At 40.9% G+C, this 17,581-nt stretch overlaps 1 protein-coding gene across 1 annotated transcript in view; it reads left to right on the top strand.

Moving 5' to 3' along the window:
- Positions 1-17,581, top strand: part of LOC106872262 (DNA helicase MCM9) — an 89,397-nt gene that overhangs the window by 388 nt on the left and 71,428 nt on the right. The window contains exons 2-3 of the mRNA XM_089340719.1: positions 2,066-2,162; positions 6,907-7,048. Coding sequence (XP_089196845.1) covers positions 2,066-2,162; positions 6,907-7,048 — 239 coding nt within the window. The remainder of the gene's footprint in view (positions 1-2,065; positions 2,163-6,906; positions 7,049-17,581) is intronic.

The raw sequence follows: 17,581 nt of genomic DNA, 5'->3' as shown, positions 1-17,581 counted from the left end.
AGCAAAAACCCTAACTCTTAACCCTAAACACCGGGTGTACGTATTTACTTTCGCCGCATGCACACATTCTCATAGATACAGACACCCCATCACACCTGCATACACACATACATAAACCCAAATCCGCGCGCGCGCACACACGCATCCGCCCTTACACATACATGCACAGAGATATACATACCCACAGGCACACACATATCTAGAGAGAGAGAAAAAGTGATACAGAGTGAGAGACACGCACCCATATGCACGTACACACACACACTTCTCCATTCTGTCTACACACACATGCAAACAGCCACACCCACCCGTTCACACCTTTCACGGCTGCTGTTGACCTCTCACAGCCACGTCAACACAAACACTAGCACATGTACACAGATCCTACCCCACACATACACACAGATGACCAACATAAACACACATGTAATAGTTTGTTTATTTTTTTGCAACAGTTGGAATTTAATTTGTAAACAATAGTATGGAACATCGGAGTCGTATTCAGTTTGTAAGGATTGGTTCTTCGTTGATTGCCATTATGTAAAGATAAAAGAACAGTGATTGAAGTTGTGAAGAAAATATTTATTTACCGTTACACTGTAAAAAAATCCAAAACCATGACGGGTTGGTATGTATAATTAGTAAATAGAAAAGCATGCGAAGTAAAGATAGATGTAGATTTTCCTTGTATAGTTTGTGTACACGTTCTCTTAGTAGTAATCCACAGATAGAGATAAAGCTCTGAGAAGAAAGTGAGCTGAGCTCGTGATAATGAGAGTCGAGGGAAGTTGTCTCGCATAGTCGCTGATGGTAACTTTCTTTTGGCATTCCTTCGATATAACTCGACAAACTCAATATTTGACTTCGGGTATTTCCGTGACAGTTGCTTCTTCTTGTCTGTGTGTGTGCCTGTTCTGTTTTTATGTATTTATGTGTTGTGGAATATAGATATAACGAAATTATGCCAACAATATCTCATTTTAAACTTGAAGAAAAAAAAGCCTCGCATATTTGTTCTTACCTGCTTCATGTGTCTATGTAAAATCCGCAAATTTCCAAACAGAATCGAAGTTTACACAGATAGGAACAAGCACGCACACAAACACACAGACAAGAACAAGCACGCACACACAACCCATTAGCTTTCTTCTCCCCCTCCCATTTCAGCAACTGTCACGGAAATACCCGAAGTCAAATGTTGAGTTTGTCGAATTATATCGAAGGAATGCCTTTCTTTTTCCCTCTGGCTATTTGTCTTTAGTGGCTGCCTGCTTGTGGCCATGATTCTAGTGGTCCGTTCACTAAATGATGGTCGCTCTCTCTAACTCGAGTTGTCACTCACTGACTTTTGCTGGGGGGGGGGGGGTTCTTGCTTTTATAACTATCCAAAAGGATAGACATATCGATCAGAACAATGGATTTCTTTGGTGGTACTTGTTATCTTAATTCTAGCTTTTGGTGGCTTGTAAGAGGTTAGAAGGGTTAAGTGACAAAGACATTATTTTGCTTAGCTAAGGCATCTGGCAAATATAAACTGCTGTCACAGAAAAACTATTGTTTTACTGTGAGAAAAGTGCTCTTGAAGTGTTAATTTAAATTTGGCTATCTAGGATCAAATCTACTTTATGTCTACGCACACATACTGACCATTTTCACACTCTCCTGTCCCAATTATCCACTTTCTGTATCTCCTTCCACTTATGGGCTTCTCTCAGTTTCCGTCTACCAAATCCACTCACAAAGTTTTGGTTAACCCAGGGCAATAGTAGAAAATACTTGCCTTTATCGCTATAGTGGGACTAAACCTGAACCATGTGGTTGGGCAGTGAACTTCTTGCCATGCCTCTCTCACTCTATGTATTTTATTGACGTTAGAGAAGTGAAAGGCAAAATAAATACAGCAAAACTTCAATTCAATACTTAGGCGTAACTTAATGCATTTAACATTTGACAGGGGAAAAAACTCTGTAGGCAAAGCCATATTAATGTTTAACCATTTCAATTATATTTCATGGAAGAACTGCAGAAATATTGACTTGCTATACTTTTGTCTTTAAACTTTCAGAGACGCTGTCTCTCTATGCCGTGGAAAACCATAAAGACGACTTGGTGTCTATATTATATACAGAAGATGAGACTCAACATTTTTCTGTTGTGATAGAGTAAGTTATATCTTTTACTTGTTTCAATCATTGAACTGCAGTTATTCTGGAGCAGCATCTTGAAATGTTTTAAGTACTTGTTTTTTTTGCTTTTTTTAAGTCCATTACTTATTCTACCTGTCTCTTTTGTCCAACCATTTAGTTACAGGAACATAAACGAATAACACTGACTGTCAAGTGGTAGGGGTTGAGAAACACAGATATAAAGACATGCAAGTTGACATAATATATATAAATATATATATATATATATATATATATATATATATATATATATATATATATATATATATAATATGCTTTCACACAATTTCTGTTGGCCAAATGTATTCACAATGCATTGGTTGGTCTAGGGTTATAGTAGATTTAGACAAGCAAAAAGCTACATAATGAAATGTTAAAATCTGACAATTGTATACTGAATTTCATAGAAATTGTTTAAAATACTACTGATGATCTTCATTTGTGCATTGTGTCTGTAATATGTGTCAAGAATGTGAAGACATGTGGCCTAATGGTTAGGTTGTTGCATACAATATCATAGTTTCAGTTTCCAAACTGGGTAGTGTACTTTGTTCTTGAGTAAAAATGCTTCACTCCACATTACTCCAATAAATCCAGTTGCAAATGAGTAACCCTGCAACAGACTAATATCCCATCCAAAGGAATGTTGTGATCTTGGATGCTTATACACCATGGAAACTGGGTAACTGGCCCGATGAGGCCTAGGACTTGAGACAGTACTGACATAAAAATATGTGATGTTATATTGCAGTAGTTAATTGTTGGAGAATTTAGTTGATATGTAGTCATTATAGCGACTACAAAGTGATGGAACACAGCCACTTGGTACAGTCCCAGGCTTGTGTTTCAAATGATTTAGACTCAAATGAACTGTAAATAAACCAATAAACAGTAACAAGAAACCACTGTTGTATCTTTCCCCACCAAAATGATGAATCTTCAGACATTACCATGTGGCTTCATGTATGAGTTAGTGACAAGTCTGATGTATGGCAGTGATAGTAGAGGACATATAACCTCTAAGAGAATGAATGATGTGTATTAGTTGTATGATGGTGGAGGACTTTTAGTCACTAAGAGATTGTATAATGTATGTCGTAAAAGATATGGAGTCACTAAGTCTGTGTGTGTGTAAATAATAATAAAAGTGAAATTGTCTGTCCATCTGGGACCCTGTATCTCGGTGTACATTTGCTCTACATAGACATATTACACCTTTTTGGAATCAAGATGATCCCGGGATTGAAAATATGACCTTCATTTGGTTCTTGAACATCCAGCATTGGGATCTGATTTAAAAGCTTTTGGGTTGCTATTTCTAGCAGGTAAAGCTTGGCTGATTCATGCCATCTTGGTTGGCATTTGTCAGATGTTATCAGAGATCAAGGGGTAGATAAATGACATTTGCTTCGTTAATTTTATGTTGAGATAAGAACTTTGGGACAAATTGGCCAACAGTTGGACTTCCACATGGGACTGGAACAATAGAATGATTGCATTCCAGAATTAACTCTCATTCGTCCTTAACCACTGGTCAAACACCACCAGGGCATTTAGTCATTATAGACATGTAGTCGTGCTGTTTAGCTCTCTTTAGTTTTGGCCTGCATGCCCAATTAAGCCTCTGCAGGAACCAGCTTAAAAGTCTGCACAGAGTGTGGCTTTTAAGCTCGTATATATATATATATATATATGTATAATTTAATCCCTTTTTCTCTTCTAATTATATATTATACAGTAATTGCAGGTGTTATGTTCCAAAACCCTCTGCAATAGATGAAAATCCGCAAAGCAGAAACAATACTGTACTGTATATTTTTTTATTATTTTTATAATTTGTATGCATTTATTTTATTATAAATGCAAAACAACACCACAGAGGAATTAATGTAACCTTAAATAATAAACAGCAATAAGTGAACCATAATATGGTGAAGGATTACTGTATCTCATCATCATCCATGCTGGCATGGTTTGAATGGTTTGACCAGAGCTGGGGAGCTGCACCAGACTCCAGTCTGCTTTGGCCTGGTTTCTACAGCTGGATGCCCTTCCTAACACCAACCACTCCAAGAGTGTGCTAGGTATTATGTGGCACCACATGGGTGCTTTTATGTGGTACCATCACGAGTGCTTTTCACTACCAGAGGGACTAGTCTTAACACTTCTGCAGAATATGGGTATTCTTGAGTACAGCAAGATGCCAGACATCTCGATCCTTTGTTATCTTGCCTGAAAGATACAGCGTTCTGAGGTCACTCTTTAGTATTTCATCCCATGTCTTCCTGGGTCTCCCACTTCCATGTGTTCCTTCTACTTTGATAGAACGGCACTTCTTTATAGAGCTGTTGGCATCCATCTGCATCACATGACCAAACTAGTGCAGTCTTCTCTCTTCCACACAGCACCAAATTCCTCTTATACCTAGCTAAAACCAAAATCCTAATAAGTAGGAAGGTAGATAAAACACAAACCCCTTCAGGTAGATGGCCCTGCTCAGTATGTAGAAAAGGAGTAGGTAGTAACTCTATAAGATGTACCCGGTGCAAGCTATGGACACATAAGAGGTGCAGCAACATCAAAGGCAGGTTAACTAGCAAGTTAGTTTTTGTTTGTGGCAGATGTTCAGGTGCAATAAAGACTGCAAACAAACAGGAAACAACTTCTATCTCATTCCAGGGTGAAAAACTAGAGGTAGTCGATAGCTTCCGCTATCTGGGCGACCAAGTTAGTAGTGGGGGTGGGTGCGCTGAAAGTGTAGCTGCTAGAATAAGAATAGCCTGGGCAAAGTTTAGAGAGCTCTTACCCCTGCTGGCGACAAAGGGACTCTCACTCAGAGTAAAAGGCAGACTGTATGACGCATGCGTACGAACAACCATGCTACATGGCAGTGAAACATGGGCTGTAACTGCTGAGGACATACGTAAGCTCGCAAGGAATGAAGCCAGTATGCTCCGTTGGATGTGTAATGTCAATGTGAATACCCGTCAGAGTGTAAGTATCTTGAGAGAAAAGCTGAACATTAGAAGCATCAGTTGTGGCGTGCAAGAGAGACGATTGCGCTGGTATGGACATGTGGTGAGAATGGAGGAGGATAGCTGCGTGAAAAAGTGCCACACCCTAACAGTTGAGGGAACCCGTGGAAGAGGTAGGCCCAGGAAGACCTGGGCTGAGGTGGTGAGGCAAGACCTTCGTACATTGGGCCTCACCGAGGCGATGACTACGGACCGAGACCTTTGGAAATGGGCTGTGCGTGAGAAGACCCGGCAAGCCAAGTAAGATCGTTGCCAGTGCCCCTGGACTGGTTCTTGTGCGGGTGGCACATGAGATGCACCATTTTGAGCGTGGCCGTTGCCAGTACCGCCTGACTGGCTCCTGTAGGATTTTCGAGCGAGATCGTTGCCAGTGCCCCTGGACTGGCTTGTGCGGGTGGCACATAAAAGACACCATTTCGAGCGTGGCCGTTTTCGTGCGGGTGACACGTAAAAGCACCCACTACACTCTCTGAGTGGTTGGCGTTAGGAAGGGCATCCAGCTGTAGAAACTCTGCCAAATCAGACTGGAGCCTGGTGTTGCCATCCGGTTTCACCAGTCCTCAGTCAAATCGTCCAACCCATGCTAGCATGGAAAGCGGACGTTAAACGATGATGATGATGATGATGACCTAACTTCTCTCTCAAAACACTAGCACTCTGTTGAACATGTGCACTTACATTACACATCCAGTGGAGCATACTAGCCTCATTCCTTTCTAGTCTTTGCATATCCTCTGCATTCACTACCCATATATCACTACCATTTAGAATTGCTGTCTGTATACAAGAATCATACAATCTTCCTTTCACTCAGAGAGAGAAACCTTTTGTAGCCAACAGAAGTAATAGCTCTCTGAGTTTCCTCCATCTTATTCTAAAGAAATAATTGAGATTCAGTTGAATTAGGTACTTAAGTTGAAGCACCAATTTAGTGTGGTATTATCCATACAACTCAAGGTGAGGTGAATAAAATAAAGATAAGCAACAGGATATCAAGAGGCAATGCACTACAACCGTTTCAAGCTCCTCCATTTTATTGAACAATGCAATCATTACATCAATTTAAATGCAGGGCTATCTTCAGCTGCATAAATAAATAGAATTTTTTAATCAATTGGACACATTAATATAATTTTACTCAAATTCTCTAATAGAGCAAGAAGAGGGAGAAAGTCCATGTTGCTGCTGTGACTCAGAATATATTACACTTCTAAGAACTGCATGGAGTTTGTTAGGATCATAACTTGTAAATGATTGTGGTTCACTTTTAATTTAATTAGTCTTTTTTTATCAACTACCAAATCTAAGGCTAGAGGGCAGTGTCTGTTTAGAATGGATAGACAGAGTGAGTTGATAGTTTATAGTTGGGTATGGTCATAAATATTGTCAAGGCTATGATAAATCAAAACATTTGGCATCACCCAAAAAAACATTTGATTTAAATAGAGAATATAAACCATAGTGCAGAGTAGTTATGATAAAAATGATAAAGACTCTTATGGCTGTTTCTAGAATTGCCAAGCATGAGTAAGGATTATATATGCTAAGTATTCTATCATCGGATAGATAGATGTAAGAATATATAGAAATGAAGAATATCCCCAATCGAGGATAACTTCTCTGCACTATGTTTATATTCTCTATTTAAATTATACATATATATAAACAGATCTCTTTCTTTACAGCACTTTGACACTATTTGAAACAGACATCGCTATCTGTGAGGTCCTCCTTTATAAACCAGTTCAGCTGTTACAAGTGTTTGACGAGGCCTTAATTAATGCCCAGGAAACTCTGATCTCAACTCACTCTGCTCATAAACGGATGGTAAGTTAATTAGTGGTGGTAACCACATTTACAGTGTTACTGTTGTTGTTTCTAACAAACCTGTGATTAAAGGTATTCCAGCTATGACCATCCCAGTGTATGCCTGCAATTTCTAAAGTATAATGACACTTTAGGTAAGTGTCTTTTATTATTGCCTTAGGCTGACCAATGCCTTGCAAATGAAATTTGTAAGATCAAAACTGAATGAAAGCATGTTGTGTACATGTGTTCCTCCCATCCATTCTGGTCTGTTCTGATGTCATTATTATTTCTTTACTCTCTCTCTCTCTCTCTCTCTCTCTCTCTCTCCATTTCCCCTCCTCAGTTACCTATGCAAATATACCCCACCCCTAATTTTTTGAGTATTCTCCATTCCTACTTTACTTTCATATCCCCACCTTTCTAATAACAACCATTTATTATCTTTGTATCATTATTCCCTTTCCAAATTTACATTCACTGTGTACAAAGCACATATCTTTACTCCCTACTGATTACACTGTTGGCATCAAGAAGGGCATCTAACCATGGCAACCAAGCTGAATTGCACACAAGAACCTAGTCTTTGGTAGGAAAAGCTCCCAATGGGAGTCAACACGAACTGTGATGACCTGTCCAGCTCGACCAGCATGGAAAAAGGACAAGTAAAAAAGTAATGATGTATTTGTGTGTGTGTGTGTGTGAAAATTGTCCTTTCTGTGTCTTGCCTGAGATCATCTGAACCAGAAAACTAGTGTCATTGTTTTTATATTCCTGGTGGATATTACATTCCATAGCACCACACTCTTGAAGTAGTGGAATAAAACCTTCCATTTCTTGTAAAACGGGGATGGGTTGACTTTAAAAACTACTGCCGAAAATAATTATCTGTTCAGCCTATGTCAGCATATGGAAAAAGAAACTGGTTTAAATTGGCTATGTTGTCAAGAAGTTCACTTTGCAAGCATGTGGTTTTGGGTTCGGTCCCACTGCATGGTAGCTTTAGCAAGTTTCTTCTTCTATAGCCCCTGGCCAACCAAAGCCTTGTGAGCGAATTTGATGCATAAAAACTGAAAAAAATCCCTTCATGTATCATCATCATCATCGTTTAACGTCCGCTTTCCATGCTAGCATGGGTTGGACAATTTGACTGAGGACTGTTGAAACCGGATGGCAACACCAGGCTCCAATCTAATTTGGCAGAGTTTCTACAGCTGGATGCCCTTCCTAACGCCAACCACTCAGAGAGTGTAGTGGGTGCTTTTACGTGTCACCCGCACGAAAACGGCCACGCTCGAAATGGTGTCTTTTATGTGCCACCCGCACAAGCCAGTCCAGGGGCACTGGCAACGATCTCACTCGAAAATCCTACGGGAGCCAGTCAGGCAGTACTGGCAACAGCCACGCTCAAAACGGTGCATCTCATGTGCCACCCGCACAAGAGCCAGTCTAGGGGCACTGGCAACGGTCTTACTTGGCTTGCCGGGTCTTCTCACGCACAGCACATTTCCAAAGGTCTCGGTCAGTAGTCATCGCCTCGGTGAGGCCCAATGTACGAAGGTCTTGCCTCACCACCTCAGCCCAGGTCTTCCTGGGCCTACCTCTTCTACGGGTTCCCTCAACTGTTAGGGTGTGGCACTTTTTCACGCAGCTATCCTCATCCATTCTCACCACATGTCCATACCAGCGCAATCGTCTCTCTTGCACACCACAACTGATGCTTCTAATGTTCAGCTTTTCTCTCAAGATACTTACACTCTGACGGTATTCACATTGACATTACACATCCAACGGAGCATACTGGCTTCATTCCTTGCGAGCTTACGTATGTCCTCAGCAGTTACAGCCCATGTTTCACTGCCATGTAGCATGGCTGTTCGTACGCATGCATCATACAGTCTGCCTTTTACTCTGAGTGAGAGTCCCTTTGTCGCCAGCAGGGGTAAGAGCTCTCTAAACTTTGCCCAGGCTATTCTTATTCTAGCAGCTACACTTTCAGCGCACCCACCCCCACTACTAACTTGGTCGCCCAGATAGCGGAAGCTATCGACTACCTCTAGTTTTTCACCCTGGAATGAGATGTATTTATATATATGGCATTAGGAAGAGTGTTCAGCTGTAGAAACTGTGCCAAAGCTGACGCTGTGGCTTGCTGGGTCCTGTCAAACTCATGCCAGTACGGAAAAAGACATTTAATGATGATGTTGATGCCCATGTGCTGTGTTGAAATCATATGTTGGTTGTAAATGAGCATCACTGTCAAATAAATAATGTCGTTCACTTCTAGTTTTCTGTGAAAAACATATCTGGCCATGGGGAAATATTACCGTACCTGGATTAGGGACAGAAAGGACATCTGACTAGAAAATCTGCCTCAACTAATTCTGTCTGATCCTTGCAAATATGGCAAAATGAATGTTAAATAATGATACATGTAGGTATGTATAATATATATATATGTATATATATATATATACAAATAATTACAGAGGCATCAAGCTGTTAGATCAGGTTATGAAAGTTACAGAGAGGGTCATAGCCCAACTAATTAGGGAGCGAATCAATTTAGATGAGATGCAGTTTGGGTTCGTGCCAGGTAAAAGCACTACTGATGCCTTATTTCTAGTGAGACAGTTGCAGGAGAAATACCTAGCTAAGGATAAACCTCTGTACCTGGCTTTCGTTGACATGGAGAAAGCCTTTGACAGGGTCCCCCGATCCCTTATCTGGTGGTCAATGAGGAAACTTGGGATAGAAGAATGGTTAGTGAGAGCTGTGCGAGCCATGTACAGAGATGCTGCCAGTAAGGTGAGGGTTGGAAATGAGTACAGCAATGAATTCCAGGTAGAGGTAGGGGTCCACCAAGGTTCCGTCCTCAGCCCCCTATTATTTACCATAGTCCTCCAGGCAATCACAGAGGAGTTCAAGACAGGTTGCCCCTGGGAGCTCCTCTATGCTGATGACCTTGCCCTAATTGCGGAGTCACTATCAGAACTAGAGGAGAAGTTTCAGGTGTGGAAGCAAGGTCTAGAATTGAAGGGCCTTAGAGTCAACCAAGCTAAAACCAAAATCCTAATAAGTAGGAAGGTAGATAAAACACAAACCCCTTCAGGTAGATGGCCCTGCTCAGTATGTAGAAAAGGAGTAGGTAGTAACTCTATAAGATGTACCCGGTGCAAGCTATGGACACATAAGAGGTGCAGCAACATCAAAGGCAGGTTAACTAGCAAGTTAGTTTTTGTTTGTGGCAGATGTTCAGGTGCAATAAAGACTGCAAACAAACAGGAAACAACTTCTATCTCATTCCAGGGTGAAAAACTAGAGGTAGTCGATAGCTTCCGCTATCTGGGCGACCAAGTTAGTAGTGGGGGTGGGTGCGCTGAAAGTGTAGCTGCTAGAATAAGAATAGCCTGGGCAAAGTTTAGAGAGCTCTTACCCCTGCTGGCGACAAAGGGACTCTCACTCAGAGTAAAAGGCAAACTGTATGAAGCATGCGTACGAACAACCATGCTACATGGCAGTGAAACATGGGCTGTAACTGCTGAGGACATACGTAAGCTCGCAAGGAATGAAGCCAGTATGCTCCGTTGGATGTGTAATGTCAATGTGAATACCCGTCAGAGTGTAAGTATCTTGAGAGAAAAGCTGAACATTAGAAGCATCAGTTGTGGCGTGCAAGAGAGACGATTGCGCTGGTATGGACATGTGGTGAGAATGGAGGAGGATAGCTGCGTGAAAAAGTGCCACACCCTAACAGTTGAGGGAACCCGTGGAAGAGGTAGGCCCAAGAAGACCTGGGCTGAGGTGGTGAGGCAAGACCTTCGTACATTGGGCCTCACCGAGGCGATGACTACGGACCGAGACCTTTGGAAATGTGCTGTGCGTGAGAAGACCCGGCAAGCCAAGTAAGATCGTTGCCAGTGCCCCTGGACTGGTTCTTGTGCGGGTGGCACATGAGATGCACCATTTTGAACGTGGCCGTTGCCAGTACCGCCTGACTGGCTCCTGTAGGATTTTCGAGCGAGATCGTTGCCAGTGCCTCTGGACTGGCTTGTGCGGGTGGCACATAAAAGACACCATTTCGAGCGTGGCCGTTTTCGTGCGGGTGACACATAAAAGCACCCACTACACTCTCTGAGTGGTTGGCGTTAGGAAGGGCATCCAGCTGTAGAAACTCTGCCAAATCAGACTGGAGCCTGGTGTTGCCATCCGGTTTCACCAGTCCTCAGTCAAATCGTCCAACCCATGCTAGCATGGAAAGCGGACGTTAAACGATGATGATGATGATGATGATATATATATATGTGTGTGTGTGTGAGAAAGTTGGTATGTGAAAGCACGTGGTTGGATGTATAAAAGATAATAAGAGTGAAAAAACTACAGAAGGCTTGTGTTACATGGTTAAAGTATATATTTAAATTATGTCAGAAAAATGTTATAAAAATGTTATAAAATCTTATAAAATCTCTGGAGCGAACACGTTACAATGAAGTAGAGAAATTTGAAAAGACAACACGAAACCGGTTATTTCTCAAAATACAATGTTTATATACCAAAAAGATTTTATAACATTTTTCTAACATTTTTCTGACATAATTTAAATATATACTTTAACCATGTAACACAAGCCTTCTGTAGTTTTTTCACTCTTATTATCTGTTATATATATATATATATATATATATATATTTATATATAACGTTGACCACTAACGTGGACATTCAATGTGCTAGAAATAGATCACATCTTATGTCTACTAAGACCTAAATTGTTCTCAAAACGAAATTTAGCGGAGTAAGCAGGCAAGACATTTGAAATTACCGAAAAAATCATTATTAAAACAGGAACTAGTTTCGAAATTAACACTCCTTACCGAATATCTGTTTCTCTTCAGCCTGATCTGTTATGTAACCATAATTATCAGAACCCTATACAAAGTTGCCCACCGTCATAGGTGCACGTGTATGTGGTTCTGTTAATTACAGCTTAATGGTAAAATTCAAAAATCTTCGCTTTGGCGCGCTAATTCCGGGAATATGTCTGCAGAAAATATTTACTGCGTCGCATATATCCAATTTGAGAACTTGGTTATGGTTACTCACATTACAACATAGGGTAAAAAATCATATATTAATTAATATCGATTTATTACCAGGAAGCTAGCACATTTAAAGAATCAAAGAGATTCAGAAACAATATCTGCAATCTCAGGGGATTAAAGTATATTTTTATATATAACGTTGACCACTAACGTGGACATTCAAGATTGGTGTGAGACCGAGGTGTCGTTACCAAGGCGGATATCTCGGAGGTGTTCTGCGAACCGGTCAGCCAAGCGGTGTCCCGTTTGTCCAATGTACAGAGAATGGCAGAGAGAGAGCAGGAGATGGAATAGATGATGCTGGTAGAAGTGCAGGTGAAGGAGTCGGTGATGCGATAGGGTTGATGGTGGGTGGTGTTGGTGAGGTAAAGGCAAGTGTGGCAGCGTGGGCGGCAGCAGGGGAACAAGACAGGTTGGGAGGTTGGGTTGGGGAAGAAGCTGTGGACTAAGAGGTCTCGTAGGTTGTGGGCTTATTTGAAGGAGGGGAGGGGTCAGTTAGGGAAGATGTGTGAGGTAGAGGGGTCGGACTCGAGGCGCCGGAAAACTCGGAGTATGGTGCGTTGGAGAGGTAGGGTGGTAGGTGAGGGGGAAAGGGAGTGGGAGATGGCAGGGCGGGTTCGGTGGGAGAGATCAGATGCACGGTCCACAGAACGTGCTCTGGCAAGGGCGGTGTGGCTAGTAGTGAAGGGATATCCATGTAGGATGAAGTGGTGAGCCATGAGTTGAGACTGAGTCTCAAAGTCATGGTTGTCACTGTAGAGCTTGTGCGGATGGAGGTATTGGGAATAGGGGATGGAAAGATTGGTGTGTTTAGGGTGGGAGGAGGAGGAGAAGTTGAGGTATGAGTATGAGTCTGTGTGTTTGTAGTGGATGGAGGTGGTAAGAGTGGAGTGATGAATGCTGACTGAAATGTCAAGAAAGGAGACAGAGGTGTCAGAGATAGCGCAGGATGGAAAGATTTGACAAAAGGGAGGAAGGGGTCTATATATATGTATGTATATATATAATATATGTATATGTATATATATATATGTATATATATATATATATATGTATATATATATATATATATATATATATAATATATATATGTGTATATATATAATATATATGTGTATATATAAATATATATAATATATATATGTGTATATATAATATATATATGTGTATATATATATATATATATATATATATATATATATATATGATAACAATATATGATAACAATAAATGGAGCAAAATACATATAAATAAAAGTTCCTTTAATTCCTACATATGTTTCAAAATATATGTGCACACTACTCCAAAGAAGTGAGAGCTGCTGGAATTCCACATATATTCATCGTCAGGGAACCAACATATAATATAACTCGTAAGTTACCTCATCATTTCGCATTTGTCTTGCTTGTATATTTTACATATACATACATATATGTATATATGTATGTATATATATATATATATATATATACATCATCATCATCATCATCATCATCGTTTAACGTCCGCTTTCCATGCTAGCATGGGTTGGACGATTTGACTGAGGAGTGGTGAAACCGGATGGCAACACCAGGCTCCAGTCTAATTTGGCAGAGTTTCTACAGCTGGATGCCCTTCCTAATGCCAATCACTCAGAGAGTGTAGTGGGTGCTTTTACGTGTCACCCGCACGAAAACGGCCACGCTCGAAATGGTGTCTTTTATGTGCCACCCGCACAAGCCAGTCCAGGGGCACTGGCAACGATCTCGCTCGAAAATCCTACGGGAGCCAGTCAGGCGGTACTGGCAACGGCCATGCTCAAAATGGTGCATCTCATGTGCCACCCGCACAAGAACCAGTCCAGGGGCACTGGCAACGATCTTACTTGGCTTGCCGGGTCTTCTCACGCACAGCACATTTCCAAAGGTCTCGGTCAGTAGTCATCGCCTCGGTGAGGCCCAATGTACGAAGGTCTTGCCTCACCACCTCAGCCCAGGTCTTCCTGGGCCTACCTCTTCCACGGGTTCCCTCAACTGTTAGGGTGTGGCACTTTTTCACGCAGCTATCCTCATCCATTCTCACCACATGTCCATACCAGCGCAATCGTCTCTCTTGCACACCACAACTGATGCTTCTAATGTTCAGCTTTTCTCTCAAGATACTTACACTCTGACGGGTATTCACATTGACATTACACATCCAACGGAGCATACTGGCTTCATTCCTTGCGAGCTTACTCATGTCCTCAGCAGTTACAGCCCATGTTTCACTGCCATGTAGCATGGCTGTTCGTACGCATGCTTCATACAGTCTGCCTTTTACTCTGAGTGAGAGTCCCTTTGTCGCCAGCAGGGGTAAGAGCTCTCTAAACTTTGCCCAGGCTATTCTTATTCTAGCAGCTACACTTTCAGCGCACCCACCCCCACTACTAACTTGGTCGCCCAGATAGCGGAAGCTATCGACTACCTCTAGTTTTTCACCCTGGAATGAGATAGAAGTTGTTTCCTGTTTGTTTACAGTCTTTATTGCACCTGAACATCTACCACATACAAAAACTAACTTCCTAGTTAACCTGCCTTTGATATTGCTGCACCTCTTATGTGTCCATAGCTTGCACCGGGTACATCTTATAGAGTTACTACCTACTCCTTTTCTACATACTGAGCAGGGCCATCTACCTGAAGGGGTTTGTGTTTTATCTACCTTCCTACTTATTAGGATTTTGGTTTTAGCTTGGTTGACTCTAAGGCCCTTCAATTCTAGACCTTGCTTCCACACCTGAAACTTCTCCTCTAGTTCTGATAGTGACTCCGCAATTAGGGCAAGGTCATCAGCATAGAGGAGCTCCCAGGGGCAACCTGTCTTGAACTCCTCTGTGATTGCCTGGAGGACTATGATAAATAAGAGGGGGCTGAGGACGGAACCTTGGTGGACCCCTACCTCTACCCAGAATTCATTGCTGTACTCATTTCCAACCCTCACCTTACTGGCAGCATCTCTGTACATGGCTCGCAAAGCTCTCACTAACCATTCTTCTATCCCAAGTTTCCTCATTGACCACCAGATAAGGGATCGGAGGACCCTGTCAAAGGCTTTCTCCATGTCAACGAAAGCCAGGTACAGAGGTTTATCCTTAGCTAGGTATTTCTCCTGCAACTGTCTCACTAGAAATAAGGCATCAGTAGTACTATTACCTGGCACGAACCCAAACTGCATCTCATCTAAATTGATTCGCTCCCTAATTAGTTGGGCTATGACCCTCTCTGTAACTTTCATAACCTGATCTAACAGCTTGATGCCTCTGTAATTATTTGTATATATATATATAAGGTGCAGGAGTGGCTATGTGGTAAGTAGCTTGCTTACCAACCACATGGTTCCGAGTTCAGTCCCACTGTGTGACACCTTGGTCAAGTGTCTTCTACTATAGCCTCGGGCCGACCAAAGCCTTGTGAGTGAATTTGGTAGACGGAAACTGAAAGAAGCCCGTCGTATATATGTATATATATATGTGTGTGTGTGTTTGTGTGTCTGTGTTTGTCCCCCTAGCATTGCTTGACAACCGATGCTGGTGTGTTTACGTCCCCGTAACTTAGCGGTTCGGCAAAAAGAGACGGATAGAATAAGTACTAGGCTTACAAAGAATAAGTCCTGGGGTCGAATTTCTCGACTACAAAGGCGGTGCTCCAGCATGGCCGCAGTCAAATGACTGAAACAAGTAAAAGAGTAAAAGAGTATATGTATGTATATATATATATATATATATATATATATATATATATATATATATATATGTATGTATATATGTATATATATATATATATATATATATATATATATATATATATATGTGTGTATGTGTATAGGAAAATGAAAAAAAGCCAGAATGCTGAACTGGAAGCATAATTTAATAAAGATTTTTTCTAACCGGTTTTCATTGCGAGGAAGCAAATTATCAAGAAGATGGAGAATGAAAATGTTTTTTTACAAAGAAGTACAAAATGAAGAAAATAATATATAAAACAATAATATATAAAAAAATAAATATACCCATACATTATATTGTCTTTGAGCTTTTGTAGTTCAATAGTAGTTCATGTATAAATTGGTAGGAAAAATAAGGATGCATGAGGGTTGAGAGTTTTGTTAGGTTTAAAAAAAAGGGTTAAAAGTTTGTGTTAAGCAGGAAAGTGGTGTCAAAACAGGAAGTGTGTGTAAGGGGAGACAAGTGCTTTTAGTTGGAGTTATGAACTCTTTTTTTCCAAACAGGAAGTTTGTGTCTGTTCATAGAGGAATAAGGTCACTGAGGGGTGTGTGTGTTAAGAAATGGTTGGAATTTCTCTATGAAAAGATTCTCCTTGTTGATTCTTTCTTGTGTGGAGATTCTGTCTTTACATTGATAGAAAGGGAATATAATGAATTTAGGGTTTTTGTTTCTGGCGCAAGAGTCTATGTGGCCACTGAGTGGAATTTGGCGGTATTGAGGGAGGTTTATTTGTTCCTTATGGACAGCTGCTCTTCTACGTAATGGGAGGCTCGTCTGTCCGATATAGAAGTTTTGGCAACCTGCGCAAGTAAGGACATAAATGAGGTTACCTGAGGAACAAGAGAAATTGGTTTTAATTTTAAACTTTGTTCCTCGTTTGAAGGTAAATTCAGAGCCTTCAAGTAGGTAGGGGCAGGTGCCACAATTAGGGCGTGCACATTTTTTGATTGATGGGGGTGGAAGAGGTGTATGTAGTTTGGAATTGGTTAATAATGTTTTCAAAGATTTGTGTTGCCTTTTGCATTTAAGGACTTTGTGTGTATTAATGATATTGTTCATTTTCGGGTCTGTGGTGAGTAAGGGGAGGTTTTGTTTAATTGTGGTGAAAGCTTCGATGTTATTGGGGTTATGGGTGGAGATGTATGGAAGTATTTTGGGGTTGGGTGTGTTATTATGTTGGTTGGTTTTTAGTGTGTTTTTGTCAAGTTCCTTGGCACGTTTTATTCCAAGATCTATAAGTGTGGAGGGATATTGGCGTTGTAATAGTGTTTTTTTGAGATCTTGTAAGCGTATTTCTCGAGTGGTTGGGTCAGAGACAATGGTGCAAATTCTTTTAGCTAAATTAAAGGGGATATTTATCTTGGTGTGTTTTGGGTGGCATGAGCTAAAAAGGAGGTATTGTTGTGAGTCTGTAGGTTTGTGGTAGATGTCAGTTGTGATTTGGTTATTAGGTGTTTTTATAATTAAGAGATCAAGAAAAGGGAGATGATGTTTGCTGAATTCCATAGTGAATTGAATGTTGGGATGTATGTTATTAAGAATGGATTTGAATTCTAGAAGTTTTTCATAGGGTTCATTCCATATGATGAAACAATCATCCAAATATCTTTTCCAGTTATCCATTAAAAAGATGTGGAAAAGGTGTCCAAATTTATGGTGTGAGGTTTCATATAGTGTTAATTCAAAGAAACTCATTATGAGGTTCGCA

Source organism: Octopus bimaculoides, chromosome 23 (genome assembly GCF_046866305.1).
Source record: "Octopus bimaculoides isolate indiv1 chromosome 23, ASM4686630v1, whole genome shotgun sequence".
Lineage (NCBI taxonomy): Eukaryota > Metazoa > Mollusca > Cephalopoda > Octopoda > Octopodidae > Octopus > Octopus bimaculoides.
This window is presented reverse-complemented; position numbering and strand designations above follow the sequence as displayed.